Below are 14,886 nucleotides of genomic sequence, written 5' to 3'. Positions count from 1 at the left end.
TTTCTGTACTCACCTTCTTTTATACCTTATTCAAATATTTTTAAATTATGTAAGGAACATAATATTATAGAAAGGGGAGAAAAACTCTACACGCTCATCACCAGTGCCCCAACTATTTTAATTTGTATAACTTCCTTTCCAGTTTTGTTACTTGCGTATTTTTTTTTAACCACTGTGATCACAAATGGCATCTAATTTTGTATATTGCTTTTTCCCCCAAAATATGACGTCATAAATATTTCATCTGTGTTGCTGCGGTCTTTACCATTTTGACTAACTGTGGAAAAGTCCACTGTATTTATGTTCTGTAATTTATTGTACTGTCCTTTTGTGTAGCATTAGAATGATTACTGTCTTTTATCTCCTGTAGGTTAAATATTTCTATGAGGCACGTTCCTGGGAAATCATACTGATGGGCCAAACCCGTTCGCAGGAACAGAGGGCACGGTTCCAATTGCAGACTCCACCACTCCATTTAATTAAACAAATGATTCTCTGAGTGCCTTTTGTGTCTGAGGCTTTCGGTCTGTGTTATTGTCTCTTGCAGGCCCCTGCTGAGGCTTTCTGGCCACGTGGCAAGACTGTACAGCCTCGCCAGTTACGACGACTTAAGTAAAAGGTCAGTGTGAAAATGGGCAAAGTCTTAATGACAAACTGTTTTAAAATAGTTGTAGGAGTTATACCATGAAAATCACTGTAGTATTCCTATTTCTTGTTTTCAGGATGTGTTAAGATGGGGAATGGGAACCCCAGTTGTTTTGTCAGTGAGTAGGCCCGGAAAGTACTTGAAACATTTACCCTGTTTCCCCGAAAATAAGACGGGGTCTTATGTTAATTTTTGCTCCATTAGGGCTTATTTTCAGGGGCTGTCTTATTTTTTTCATGTACAACAATCTACATTTATTCAAATACAGTCATGTCATCTTCTTCTGGAACATCGTCATAACATACTAAATGCGTCTGTCTGGCTGAGATCTTAACTGGGGCTTCTTTTAGGGGTAGGTCTTCTTTTCGGGGAAACAGGGTATATTGGGATTGGTGTTCTGAGCCATTCCTTGTCGGCTTGCTCACCGTAATCCTTTTTCCTGGTTGAGATGGAAAGCTGTGACTCTCACCCGATGGTTTAGGATGGGTGATTAGGGACTCACAGGTGTGTGAAGTGGGAAAAAGGGGGCTGATGGGAGAGTGGGGTTCCAGTCCCAGTTCTGGCAGCAACCAGCTCCATGTCCAGGGTTGTGCCACCGTCTGTCACGGGAGAGGCTTTAGACCCAAAGTGTGTAGAGGTTCTTCCCAGCACAAAATTTTACTGTGTAAACTACAGTGACCTTCGGCTCTGTATTAGTGTGTTAGGACTACCTAACAAAATACCACAGACAGGGTGACTTAAACAACAGAAATTCTCTCACAGTTGTGCAGGCCAGAAGTTTCAACACCTGAAATCTTGGTGTTGGCAGGGCCATGCTCTCTCTGAAGATTCTAGGGGAGAAGCCTTCCTTGCCTCTTCCACGTTCTGGGGGCTCCAGTCATTCCTTGGCTTGTGGCTGCATCACGTCCATCTTTACCCCGTCTTCACGGGGCCTTCTCTTCTCTGTGTCCTGCCTCTCCCCGCTGTCTCTTACAAGTAGTACACGTGTCATAGGATTTAGAACCCGGTCTGGTTAATCCAGGGTAATCTCATCTCGAGATCTTTAATTATATCTGTAAAGACCCTTTTCTCAAATAAGGACACATTCACAGGCATCAGGGGTTAGGATTTGAACGTATCTTTTTTTGGGCCACCATTCAGTGCACCAGACAGGGCTTCTCAGATGACCTTGTACAGAAGCCACACGTTTCCATCCTGATTTTGTTGCCACTCAGCTCATTGTGAAGGGGTCTGGAGAGCCTTGGGGCCTGCTTCTCTCTTTGATTCTAGAAGGTTGAGGGACCACCTATATACCTTCTTCTCTTCTGTACTTGAAGGGACTTCCCTCCCACTATCCTGTCTTCTGTGGGTTCCTAGAAAGAAAGAGGACTAGAGCTTCTTGGAATCCTGGTTCCTTCCCCATTCCCTGGGGCCTCTTAGGATGTTTGTAGGCCCACAAAGGACTCCTGTTTTGTGAAATCTCATCTCACATTGCACCAAGCATACTAAATTGCTCCCTCATTACACATCAAGTACTTTTTCCCCCATAAAAATAATCAGGTCTTTATAATTTTGATTTTGAAATTCTTTGGCTGTGATTTCTTGGCCATTATTATGCATACTTAGGAGTTCTCTTGACGTGAGAAAAGCTAAGCCTCAGATTGTTTTCTGAATGTAATTAAATTTTTGTGAATATCAAAGTCAACAATTAACAAGGTTTTATGGACATTAATTAAACATTTATTAATTTAAATTTCTACAGGTGTTTTTGTCCTTTTGTTTTGTTTTGTTTTTTTTTGAACCCAGGATCCAGTATGCCTATTTTTTCAATTCTTAACCATTTCATAGGTCCCTGGAAAACTTGGAGACACCAGATACTGGTCTACTAGTTTCTAATTGCTGAGATGGCACTGCTTTTTCCCTTGCCTAGTCCCTCCTTCCCACTAGGAATGGGAATTTCTCCTTCCCTAATCCCAAGCTCTCCTGACAGGGTGTCTGCTTCTGCCCTCCCTGGGCTGGCTTGAATCAGGACTTTGGCGGTCTAGTTATGGTCTCCCCTATGCTGTCCTTCTGTCCTGAATGCCTTAGTTCTGAATCTCTCTGTGGGCTGTTTGCTGAGTAACCACCCCGGGCCTGATTTCCCAGTGTTGACATTGTGGCCTTCCTCAGCCTGGCCTGCCACCTCCGCCTCCATGACACAGCCAGCCTCACATAGGCAGACACCTGTACAGGTACTCATGGCCTCACGCTCAGAAAGGCTCTCTGCTTGGTTTACTGGTCTGCTGTCACCGTCTTGAGATTCCTAATCATTTTATCTCTGCACTGGTGTTTTCTAAGCAAAGTCTGATGGGACAGTGGATTCTGCAGTAAGCAGAGGAAACATGTGAGGAAAGGAGAAAACTTTATATTTTCATACTTTCAATGGCACTTTTCCCCCTGCCTTTTGAATAAGGGACCTCCTCCCGTTTTCATTTAGCACCAGGCCCTGCAAATTAGGTAACCAGTTCTGCCTATTGATGACCACGGGCAAAGACGTCGAGGGCGGTCTTGGTGATTCATAGCTCCACTGGAGAAGGGTGTCAGTGAAATTAGATACTTCCAGGCAAAAGGAAGTGTATGGGTTTCCTATTATTCCTGTAACAAATCATCAGAAATGTAGTGGCTTAAAACAACATAAATTTACTATCTTGCAGTTCCAGATGTCAGAAGTGTTAAAATTGGCGAGGCTGTGCATTCATTCTGGAGGTCGCAGAGGAGAATCCATCTCCTTGCCTTTTCCAGCGTCTGGATGCTGCCTGCATTCCTGGGCTCACAGCTGCCTCCCTTTGACCCACGCTTGCATTGTCACATCTCTCCTCGGACTTTGTGGCCTCTCTCTTCTTCCTTATAAGGGCCTTTGTGATTATAGTGGGCCTACGGCATAATCCAGGATAATCTCCCCATCTCAAGATCTTTAACTTAATCACATCAGCAAAGACACTTTTGCCATGTAAGGTACCTATTCACAGGTTTCAGGGATTGGGACATGGACATTTTTTGGGTGAGGAGGGGTTCAATGTTCTGCCTGCCAGAAGGAGCTATTTGTTTTCCAGCTTAAATCTCTAAACATCTACTCTGGGCACATCAGCTTTTGGGGCTTCTGAAGCTTATACAATTTTAAGGGTCCCCTTTAAGAAAACAATTAGACATTTAGCTCTGAAAATGAATATTACTTTAGAATGAAAAAGAAATCACAAGACTTAAATCGAGGTCCTTTTCTTCTGAAGCCCGTCTTGGCAATTATCCTCTCCCCACCTAGAGCACTGTCCACTCCCAGCAACCCCCTTGCAGGTGGCCACAGGGGTCACTTGCCTCTCTATCCGCCAAAAGGACGCGGTTCTCTCCTGTTGATTTGTTGTCACTGGCTGGAGGAAAGCGTGGATGTTTCCTGAGGAATAAGAGAAAGAAAGAATAGCTGAATACTAATACAATAGTTTTCATAATAAGCCTTCATTTATAATGTGCAATCAGTGCCATGTCCAGAGTATCGAGACCAGAAACGTCATGAGGGCACAGATTGTGTCTGTCTCACTTACTGATGTGGATCCAGGGCTTCAAACATGCCTGTCACATACCTTGTTTTCCCGAAAATAAGAAGACCTGACCGGAAAATAAGCTCTAGCATGATTTTTCAGGATGACATCCCCTGAACATAAGCCCTAATGCATCTTTTGGAGCAAAAATTAATATAAGCCCTGGTCTTATTTTCGGGGAAACACGGTAGTAGGTATGCAGTAAACATTTGCTGAATGGTTGAATGAACCAACAGATCATTCATTGATCCGTATAGCTATAAAGGAACAGGTGTGAAATGGAATTTATTTGTTCAGCGATTCCCCTTAGTGATGATAACAAAATGGCCTTCATAGAATTATTCATGAGAAGCAGAAGACGTGTTTGAAGCAAACGCAGAAAATTCAGAAAACTGACTTACGCCGATTATCATCTTAGAGACAGGCTTGGATTCAGTTTAATCAGTGGTGGTTCTTATCTAGTAATTCCATGTCATATTAAGCCAGCAGTTGAGTAAGCTTGGGTTTGCATTTTAAATACCTGTCTCAGTACTGGAAACTCCTCTCTCAACAATAGATTTGTATAGTCAATAGAGTCTGTTCTTTTATGCCCCCACTTGAGCACCAGTGGTGCAGGTTCAGAATCCTTATCTAGGCAAAAGTGAGAAGGGACCTGACTGCTGACTCAGTTTCTCCCTCTAGCCCTCCAGGGCAGCTCTTCCCTGTGCCAGCCTCCGAAAAGTGGCATCCAGTCACTCGGCTCCTTTGGAGGGTGCGTAGGAAAAGGCTGGTTAGACTCCTGTCATCAGTTTATCAGTCACAATGGAGAGAAAGTCTCAAGGGCAGCCAGATCTGTCCCACCTGTCGGGGAGTCACTGCCAGAGCCCTTCCAGGCATTTCCATTTAGGAAGCCCTGTGATGTCATAGTGTCCTGCGGATGTCATCAGAAACTTACACAATCAAGACCCAAAGGGGTGGAGGAAATTGAGCACATAGCATGTGTGATGGTACGTGTATTTGTGCAGTGATTGTGCTGGACTCTAAAGATTGGTTGGGCAGTTGGTTCTCTTCTTTCTTGCATTTTTGGGTGAATCAAATGCATTTTAGAGTGGATCAGTGTCTTGACTGAGGCCGGATGCTTCTTGAAGGCATATTAAAATTTAGAGAGTGATTTTTATCATTATTTCATAGGAAGAAGCTTACCTTATGGGATTATGCAGGGGTTACTCAGTCTTGACACTGTTGACATTTTGGTCCAGACAGTTCTTTGTTGTGGGGGTTGTCCTGGTCATTGTTGAATGTGTATGTACCCACTGGCACCACCCCACTTGCCTATTGTCCCCTGTGGGGCAAAATTGTCCTTGGCCGAGAGCCCTGGATGACTATTGGGTTAGAAGGAAGTAGTTGGACAGTCTGACCCAATATACAAATATTGTTTTCCCCTAACTCTCAGCAAGGTCTTTAATATGCAAAGTGTAGCCAACAAATAATACTTTTGTATCTGAGTGACTTATCCATTCAATAAATATTTAGTATCTACTATGTGCCTTGCGCTGGGGACACAGCAGTGCAAAAGGCAGACGTGGTACTGCTCTCACAGAGCTTGCATTTGGGGGACTGAGTAAATAAGAATGGTAGATATCAAGAAGTGCCATGAAGAAAATAAAGAGGGTTGGAAGGTCTATATTACAGTAGGTGTTCAAGGGAGGCCTCTGCAGAGGTGACATTTGAGCTGAGACCCAAATGACAAGAAGGATCCAGCCAGGTGCAAATCTGGGAGACAGATGCACCAGGCAGGGGTTCTAGGCAGTGTTCCAGAGTGCAAAGGCCCTGAGGCAGGAGTAGGCTTGGTGTTCACAGAGAAGGCAGACCAGCCTGGCCGAAGCAGCTTGAGGAAACGGGACAGCGGTCGAGAGCGAGCAAGCCAGGTCACGTAGGGCTTCAGAGGTTAAGGGAGGGAGCTTGAGTCCTATTCCAGTGAGGAGTCCTCAGAGGGTTTGCGGTCGTAGACTGACATAATTGGACTTAATAGCTTTTTAAAAAGCACTGTTTGGAGAATGGACCGTTGGGAAAGATTAATTGGGTGGTCAGGCAGGATGAGGAGTCAAAGATATTATTTTGGGCAGAGGTGGCAGCAGTGGAGATGGAGAGAAGTTGATGAATTCTGGACATATGGGTGGGGGCTACTTAAAAAATCCCTTAAAATAACAAAAACCCCCTTACATTTCAATAGCACTTCCATAAACGGCTTATTACTTTTACTTCTATGATGCCATGAGCATATCTGAGTGTAGTGACATAAATGATATCAGGGGCATGACAAAGTGCTCTTTCCTTGGGTTTCTGCGGCTTCAGATAAGACTGCAGGGGCTTATTTATACATGCAGAATGTTCTTTCTGCTTGGCCTCAGGGCTCTGTTCTACCCGCCCCATCTGTTTCTGAGCCTGAAGAAGGCTGTGAACCGGAGAATTTATTCCTCAGGCAGGATCTGCCAATCACAGCCGGGCGGGGCGGGGCCTGGTGGCTGGTGGGACACGTGTGCTGGGAGGGAAGCAGGAAGTGATTTCGGGAGTGGAGCCGGCGAACGAGCGGCAGCGGGGGCTGATGGAAGTGGAGTGGGGGCTTGAGAGGGCACCCTAGTGAGTCGGCTTTTCTCTCCTTCAGCGCCTTCGGTCGGGCTGGAGGCCTGGGGTCTGGGGCCGTCAGGACAAGCGTGTGGGACTGAGAAGGGCAACGTGGAGTTTGGAAGGCAGTTCCTCCGGGGAGCGGAGGAGGTTGGCGGGGAAGCAGGGCGGCTGTGGCAGGTGGCAGAGGAGGCAGAAGGGGGGCGCGGAGCCCCCCTGCCCCTCCCGGGGGCAAGTTGGAGGGTGTCGACCTGCCTTCTTTTGACAGTGGTTTTCCAGGATCTTCTTCATTTAGTGCTTCATGGTGGGCTTGTGGGGGACCCTGGAGCCCTGGGAGTGCAGGTGGCTGCCGTTCCAGCTGCAGCGTGTCTGTTCCCACGCGCTCTGGGGGTCAGCATGTCCTGAACTTGGCTGGGCATCTGGCTCAGGTGCAGCCGGCCCCAGATGGTGCATTTCCAGTCAATCCCCAGGTCAGCTGGTCCGCGGGCCACACTGAGTAGGGAGGTCCTGGAGAACTTTGCCACAGTCACAGCAGCCCAAACCCGAGTCATTTTGCTGGATTCCCCCCGTGGAGTCAGGGCGTCTGTGTGCAGTTCCATTGTGCGCTGTTTCCACCTCTGCAGCCTCACCAACATCTTGGAGCTGACTCTTGGAAGCAGGGCAAGAGGCTTGAAAGGGAGAGAACAAATCCTGGCTCAGCTGGGAGCACCTCCTGTCCTGCCGTAGTGCACACGTGGGGTGGTGTTGGCATCTTTGAAGTTGGGGTGGGAAGAGAATAACCCCCTACTCTGCAAACTAATCAAGGTTTATGTGTTAACATCCAGCTTACAAGGAAGCCCGGGCCTCATTGTGGAAGCTGAGTGACGTCCCCAGGCTGACCGCTCCCTGTCCCCAAGGTGCTATTGGTCTACCTACAGGAGAAAACTGGTTGTTCTCTCGTGACTTGGCTTGGCGTCAGCTTTGCCAGGCCCTTGTAGGGCAGGAGAATCACTTTCTAAGCTCTTGGTCTTGTAGAATTTGTTCCAGCTTTAGACCAGTGCTTTCCACATGAATGTGCCCTGTGCCTAAGAATGCCCCATGCAACCGGATAAAACTCAGATTCTGATTCAGCAAGTCGGGTGGGGCAGAGAGTCAGCGTTTCTAGGCTGCTCCCAAGGGTGACCAGTGCTCCAGGTTCTCAGACCACCCTTTTTTAAAACAGCAAAGGGGAGAAACTTCTCCAAGAGCGGCTGGGCTTTCATGACCAATGATCAGTGCTGCGACTGTTGGGGTGGGAAGGATGATGGCCTTGGTCTTCCTTATGTGTTCCTTTTTCTTATAGCTCAGGGTGCTCAGCTGTCAACGGAGACAGGCCTGGAAGAGTGCCTTTCCCTCCCACCAGCCCCCAGGAACACCCACGAGGTCCTTGTTTCCCAGCCCACAAAACCCACATTGACTTTGGCCTTTTGGGAAATGCAAATGGTTTCCTCTCTTCTGTAGCTGTTAAAAGGCACGAATTCAGTACTGGGGGAAAAAGGTGTTTATTTGTTTGTTTTAATGACCTGTTTTGGGTCACAAGTACTAAGAGGATGATAGCTGTATGCCTTTCTTTGTAAATACTATTGAAAATTTTATCCATAAGCAGCTAGAAATAGAAAATGGGTGTCTTGATCTAGATGTGTCGTTTTAAAAACACACAAACCACTCTTTTTAGGGTAACTTAAGATGACATGTATAAAAGGGTGTATTTTTTTAATGATTTTTTTTTTCTTTATTTGGTACTGTCACCATCCTGGGTTCTACTTAAGCTATGGGGACACCATTTGAGTCCATAAATGCTGTCTCTCTCAGAGGTTTCCTGGCACCGGGGCCGAACCTGGACTCACCTGAGCTTGTTGGGTTCCCTGGACCCACAGCCTTCCTAGGTTTGAATCCTAGCTACGCTGCTGAGCCCTGTGGCATAAGGGCCCCTTACACCCTTGGTCATGGTTTTCTTCCAGGGTCAACAGAGAGAGGCAGTGTCTAGCCCACAGCTGCTGGCTCCGAGCGCTGGGACCTGGCAGGCCTGAGCCCGGTGGGGTTGTGTCCAGCCCTGTGGGTGCTGGAAGGCCGGTGGGGAGCTGAATGAGTCCTTTGAGACGAGGAGGCCCTCGCCCCAATGTTTTTGTACCAGAACACAGGACTTTTCAACAAATGGGTTTCTCCACCGTGTAACTTTCCACAGCGAGAGTCTGATTCCGTCATTTCAGAGCTAGGGTTTAAACACGTTAACACGTTAAAGTCTAGAAGAGGCTAAGCAAAAACACAAGGGAATGTCCTTCCCTTTCTTTCGTCTGTGGGCAGTGGTGTAACCAGCATCAGCAGTTGACTGGGGAAATGCCCCTTATGCTCCATTTCCTTGTTCTTGCTGGGTGTCCTATCAAGGTAAACTTGTCCAAGGTACCATAAAAAAATTCAAGCATCTTTTGGGGGTGCCAGAAAGCTCTACCTACAGGGGTGCCAAATGTGAAAAAGCATCATCCCTGCCCTTAAGCAGCTGATGACATAAAAGATGAAGGAGGCAAGCCCACACAAAGAAGGTGCCCAAGCTGTGCTCATCAGGGACGAGAGTGGAACGGAAAGCATGGAGTCAAAGTTGGCATTAGGTGGACAACAGAGGATGCTCTGGGTGTGATGGCTGAGGGGTTGGGAAGGAAGGCATTCTGGGAGGAGCCACGTGAAGAGAGACTTGGAGCAGGACCCTGTGGGGCTCGTCCAGGTGCCATAAATAATTTGGTTGAGCTGGAATACGGTGCCCACGTAGGGCACCGTGGTAATAGTGGGCAGGCTAGTTGAAGGTCTGTCGGTGGCATATGCCCTTGGCGGGCCACGGGAGCTGCCATGGGGAACTGTTGAAGGTTGGATCAAAACTTAGGTGGAACAGCTTCGAGAGGGAACCTGAGCTAGTCACCTGTATTCGGAGGAGACCGACCCAGTGATTGGCAAGGGCAGGAGGAAGGCCGATGGGCGGGAAGGCTGTAATTAGACCCTCTGCTCCCTGCCTTCAGGCTAAATAATCCACAGTCTTTGAGCTTCCTGTGTTTGGAACTATTTTCCAGTGTTGTAACCTCTTTCACAGGTGTCTTGGGCATCTCCCCAGGTGTCCCCACATTTCTTACTAAGGGATGGCATGGCTGAAAGGTGCATACACCAACCCAGACACAGGCCAGCTCAGGTGGAGGGGGTTAGGACACCTTAGAACACGTGCATGTCGCCGAAAGGGACCGCCGGCAGCTGACCCTCTCTTGCTCCTCTGCACACAGCCGTATCCAGCATGCTCCAAGGTCACAGCTCTGTGTTCCAGGCCTTGCTGGGGACCTTCTTCACCTGGGGGATGACAGCAGCTGGGGCGGCGCTCGTGTTCATATTCTCTAGTGGACAGGTGAGTTGCCTGAACTCAGCCCTTGTAGCAGGCTCTGAACCACTCTGCACAGGCGGGCGGCAGACTCGAGCGCCACTGGCCACACCTCCAACTTGTGGGTGGTGTCCTCTCATTTCCCCCCTTCTCCCTGCCAGGCCTGGAGAGCAGGTGTCTACGGTTTAGGCATCGCTTGCTCCTCCCCTCCTGATTCGAAGGACGGAGGGAGTGAGAGAAGCCCAGTGAGTCAGGCTTCTTTAGCCGCCTGCCCAATTTCTATCTTCTGTCTAGTTTCTTTCAGGCCTGGTGCAGCCGATGTGCATGACTGAAGGGGAACAATAGATTCTGGGTGTGACTGCTGTTCTCTGTGACCTTGCCATAGCTGGGGTGACTGGACAGATTGGGGGGGGGGGAAGGGAGGGAATCTGTTCCCTCTCGTTCACCCCAAATCCAGGGCACTGCATTCCCTCTCCCACCCGCTTTGGGATGGATACACTCAGACCGGCCTCGCCATAGGCCTACAGACCCCCACACCTGCCCGCCCCACCCCCACCCACCTTTACTCTTCCTATGCTCCCACGCCCAACCCCCCACACCCCTGTATCCGCCATACCCCCACATCTGTCCCTCCCCCATAACCTACACCCCCTACACACTCCACATATGCTCCCCCACTCCCACCCTCCTCACACACCCCCACACATTCCACGCACCCCACCCCTTTCCTCCACGGCTCACGCCCTCCTCCTCGGTCCCAGATTCCTTTTTCTTCTCCACACCCTTGACTGCCTCCATCCACTGGTCTAGAGTGGTCCATGGATAACTTGATGAATGCAGCCTTAGAAATTGTAGGCGTGGTAAGCAACTAAGTGATTTAAGATCTATCTAAACATGCTGTGAGGCGGCTCTGGAAACTGAAACGCGCCTGAGAAGTTGGCAAGCCAGGCACTCTTGCGTTAGAGACCAGTAAAGCAGGTATTGATGTCAGTGATGAGATCTTGAGATCTTATCAGACCTCCCTGGCTGCCCGTCCCTGCCCTCCTCAGCGCGAGGCTGGGAGAACATCAACGCACACAGCCCGAGTGCCAGTTTACTGTCCACAGGTAGTGAAAACGTTCAAAACCCGGTTCCTGAAGGAGAGACCCCCACCCCCAGGAGCCAGAGGAGGGGGCACCAGGTTACCTAACCCTCCTCTTTCACAACAGCCATGCCAGGTTTGCTGGGGTCCTGTCCTTGTGGGCAGAGCAGCCCATCTTTTCATCTGCACCAGTTTCTTTTCCTTTAAGAAGGAAAGATCTGAGCCGCACTAGCTGGGGTCTAGCTGGCCGAGCTGGCCCTTGAGACCTGAGTTCCATGCAGCACTGTGGTGAGTAGAACCTCATGGCCCCATGTGGCTCTGGCCAGTGCTATGGGGCTCTTTGGAAGCGGGGAGCCATCACAGAGGGGCCCCCTTTTCCTTTGGAGCTGCAGAGCCCCTAATTTGGCTCGTGTTTGGGTAACCACCCAGGTCAGAAGGAGGAATTGCTGAGACCTTTCTCTTTGTGGACGCATACAGGGGGTCCCCAAGACCACACGTTTGCTGATTCACTAGAGGGACCCATGGGACTCAGCATGTAGTTGTGCTCCTGGCTAAGGTTTATTGCAGTGAAAGGACACACAGCAGGGCCAGCAAAGGAAAGACACAGGCCGAGCGCGGGGGAAATGTGTGCGCAGGTGTCTGCTGCTCCCTCCCTCCTGCGAGGGGGCACACAAAGTGTGCTCTGTGTCCCAGCAACCTAATGCAGCAATGCTGGGATGTGGCTGCCTGGGGCTGCCCGTTAAAGACTCAGCTCTCAAGGTGTTCATTGGGCGCTGGCCACGTAGGTGTTCTGTCCCGTGCTACTTCCAAAATTCTAGACTCATGGGAGGAAGGCAGGTGCCCCACATCAATCACCTGGTTTGTAAAACAGTCCCAGTGACCCACCCTTATCCATTAGGGAATGGAGGGAACAGTTCCAGTACCCAGTTCCCAGAAGCCAGCCAAGAACCAGGCTTGAAAGCAGGACCTTCTAAAGAGAACAGGCTCAGGTGGGCTCTGTCAACCCTTTCTGCACAGGAGGTGTGTGTGAGAAGTGGGAGGGGGCACGACATAGGGAGACAAAGGCCACTATAGACATGAGTCCGCAGAGGTGTGCTCTGGTCCCCTGAGCAAACCTTACTTTCCACCCGACTGAAATGGGGGCACTTGAGAGGAGAGACACTCAGACGTCTGCCTTCATGTGCTGTTATCAACATCAGTATGGCGTCACTCAAAATTTGTTTTCCTGATTTAAAGAGTCATATTTTAATTATAGGAAACTTGTAAAATATGGAAAAGCTTAAAGAAATAATTTTAAAAAGTTTCTAATTCCACTTCTAAGAAAAGAAAAAACTTTCAGATGTGTTCAGTTGTATTTGAACATAAGCATATGTATATCTATTTTCTTTACATAATAAGGGTCAGATTGTTTGTGATGTTTTATTACCAGCTTTTCTCACTTGATATCATAAGCACCCTCTTGTTTCCCTAAATGGGTTTTTGACTATTTTGATTATTTTGGTTACATAAATGGCTATATATATATATAATATCCCATCATAAAGATGTACTGCAATTTATTTGTCCAATCCCTAATAGCTGGACAATTAGGTTATGTTATTTTTCCTTGCTTTTAGAAATAGTGTTATGAGCACAAATCTTTTGAGCATATATCTGGTTAGTTCCTTGAAATAAATGTCTAAAAGTGGAATAACAGGTTTATGGACTGTAAAAAACGTATAATGTTTCTCCCTTGAAGATGCAGATGAATGCTGATAGGGTGATTTTCCCCTGACTTTTGTATGACAGCGTCTGGTTTGATTAAATTAGTTGGTTAGATTAACTTGGCTTATGGCATGGCGTGCTTAGAGAAGAATGTCGTTTCTTTGGCTCACCGGAGTTAAAACCTTCCACCTACCCCAGAGTCATTCAGAGGGCGAAGATGCCACTGGCTGTAGATGACTGACCAGGCGGCTCTAGCTCCCAGACCTCAGTGGGAGTCTCAGGGATCGGGTGGGTGATCGCCACCCCAACATGTCTGTAATGTGTTCACGTGGCTAGAGATTATATCCCTAATTTAGGCCACCTCTTTAAAATAAAAGGTTTTTACTGAAATACAAGGTGCATATAGAAAAATGCACATTTCATAAGTGTACAGCTTGATACTTTTTCACCAATGCCCATGAAAATAGTTTCTAATTCTAGGTCAAGCACTAGAATAGTATCAGCCCCCCAGCAGCCCTTTCAGGCTCCCTTCCAATCACTATCCACATCCCCAACCTCCATTCGAAGGGCAACCCCTCTCCTGGTCTCTAACAGTAGAGAGTAGATTTCTCTGTTTTTATGCATTATGTAAATGGAGTAATCACATAGCATGTACTCTTCTGTGTCTGGCTGATTTCACCCTATTTTCCAGTCTACTGAATGCTCCTGCCTCACTGTGAGCTCCATTCATATATATACATATATATATGTATATACACATATACGTATATATATATATATATATATATATTACATACATATATATACATATATATATATCCATCTATATATTATGTATATGGGGGTGCCAAAAAAATGTATACAAGTGGACACTTTAGTCAGTGTTGCTCAAGCAGTAGTTCGCATAATCAGAAGTGTCTGGATGCTGATGGGAACCACTTTGAGCACCTCTTGTCATTGCACAAGTCAAACGTGACTTGTATTCATCTTTTGTTTTTGGTGTATATTGAGTATTACAAATTTAATATAGTTTTCGTTTCTTGAAATGTGTATACATTTTTTTTGGCACCGTGTGTGTGTGTGTAGTGTGGGTTCTCATTGCCATATGGCATTCTGTTGTTGTATGAATATATCCTACCTTGGTGGGCATTGGGTAGTTTCTTGGTTTTGGCTGTCACAGAGTGCTGCTGAGAGCATTCTTATACACGTGTTGGGAGAATTCAAGTGTGCATTTCTGTTAGGAGTGGCACTGCTGGGTCATAGGGTGCCCTGGTCACTCCCAGTAGATGCTGCCAGTCTGTTTTTCAAAGTGGCTGTGCCAGTTTGTAACCCCACTGGCAGCGTGGGAGGGTTTTGCTTGGTTCACATGCTTCTTGCCACCACTTGCCAGTTTCCATCTTTTAGGCCAGCTACCTACTAAACGTTTATAGTCATAATTCACAGGGAAAGTAAGAGGCCACACATGAGCCGATGCAAGCCATGCACCACACTGAAAGGAGATTCTCGTTGGCTGTGGTATAGATGGAAGGTTTAGAAAATTTTTTCCCCTGGTTTTTGGGCCACTCTATAAAGCCTTGGATCCAGGCTTCCAGGCTGGTTTGAAAACTCAGGTGTGGGCCAGTCTTTATTCCTGTGGCTCTCTTAGGTGTTATGGCTCCTCTTGTCCCAGGAAACAACCCTTAGAATCTGAAACATCTTGTTTTCCTTTTCAGAGGCGGATCTTAGATGGAAGTCTTGGCTTTGCTGCAGGGGTAAGTAGTCGTCATAGGAGGGATGTAAATTGGTACATGTTTATTCTGACATTTCTCTGCCAAAGGGTATTGCAGTTTCTTTCCTTGTGACGAGGATGCATCTCTGTGATCTTTAGGTGTTAATGGCTCCCTCTTATCACCCACCCTGTTTATTTCCAGTGTATTGAGTGTCCTCT

General features: G+C 47.5%; 1 protein-coding gene across 4 annotated transcripts in view; it reads left to right on the top strand.

The window, feature by feature from the left end:
• The window catches only part of SLC39A11 (solute carrier family 39 member 11), a 359,240-nt gene that overhangs the window by 59,555 nt on the left and 284,799 nt on the right, over positions 1–14,886 (top strand). Inside the window, exons 1-4 of one of the 4 annotated variants that reach the window (XM_074319973.1) lie at positions 6,781–6,816; positions 7,626–7,697; positions 10,083–10,201; positions 14,672–14,710. In XM_074319973.1, coding sequence (XP_074176074.1) covers positions 10,094–10,201; positions 14,672–14,710 — 147 coding nt within the window. In that variant the 5' untranslated portion in view covers positions 6,781–6,816; positions 7,626–7,697; positions 10,083–10,093. Of the gene's footprint in view, positions 1–547; positions 620–6,706; positions 6,817–7,625; positions 7,698–10,082; positions 10,202–14,671; positions 14,711–14,886 lie in introns of those variants that run through there. The other 3 variants (XM_019740426.2, XM_019740425.2, XM_074319972.1) reach the window with 3 other exon arrangements.

This window comes from Rhinolophus sinicus, linkage group LG15, assembly GCF_036562045.2.
Source record: "Rhinolophus sinicus isolate RSC01 linkage group LG15, ASM3656204v1, whole genome shotgun sequence".
Lineage (NCBI taxonomy): Eukaryota > Metazoa > Chordata > Mammalia > Chiroptera > Rhinolophidae > Rhinolophus > Rhinolophus sinicus.
This window is presented reverse-complemented; position numbering and strand designations above follow the sequence as displayed.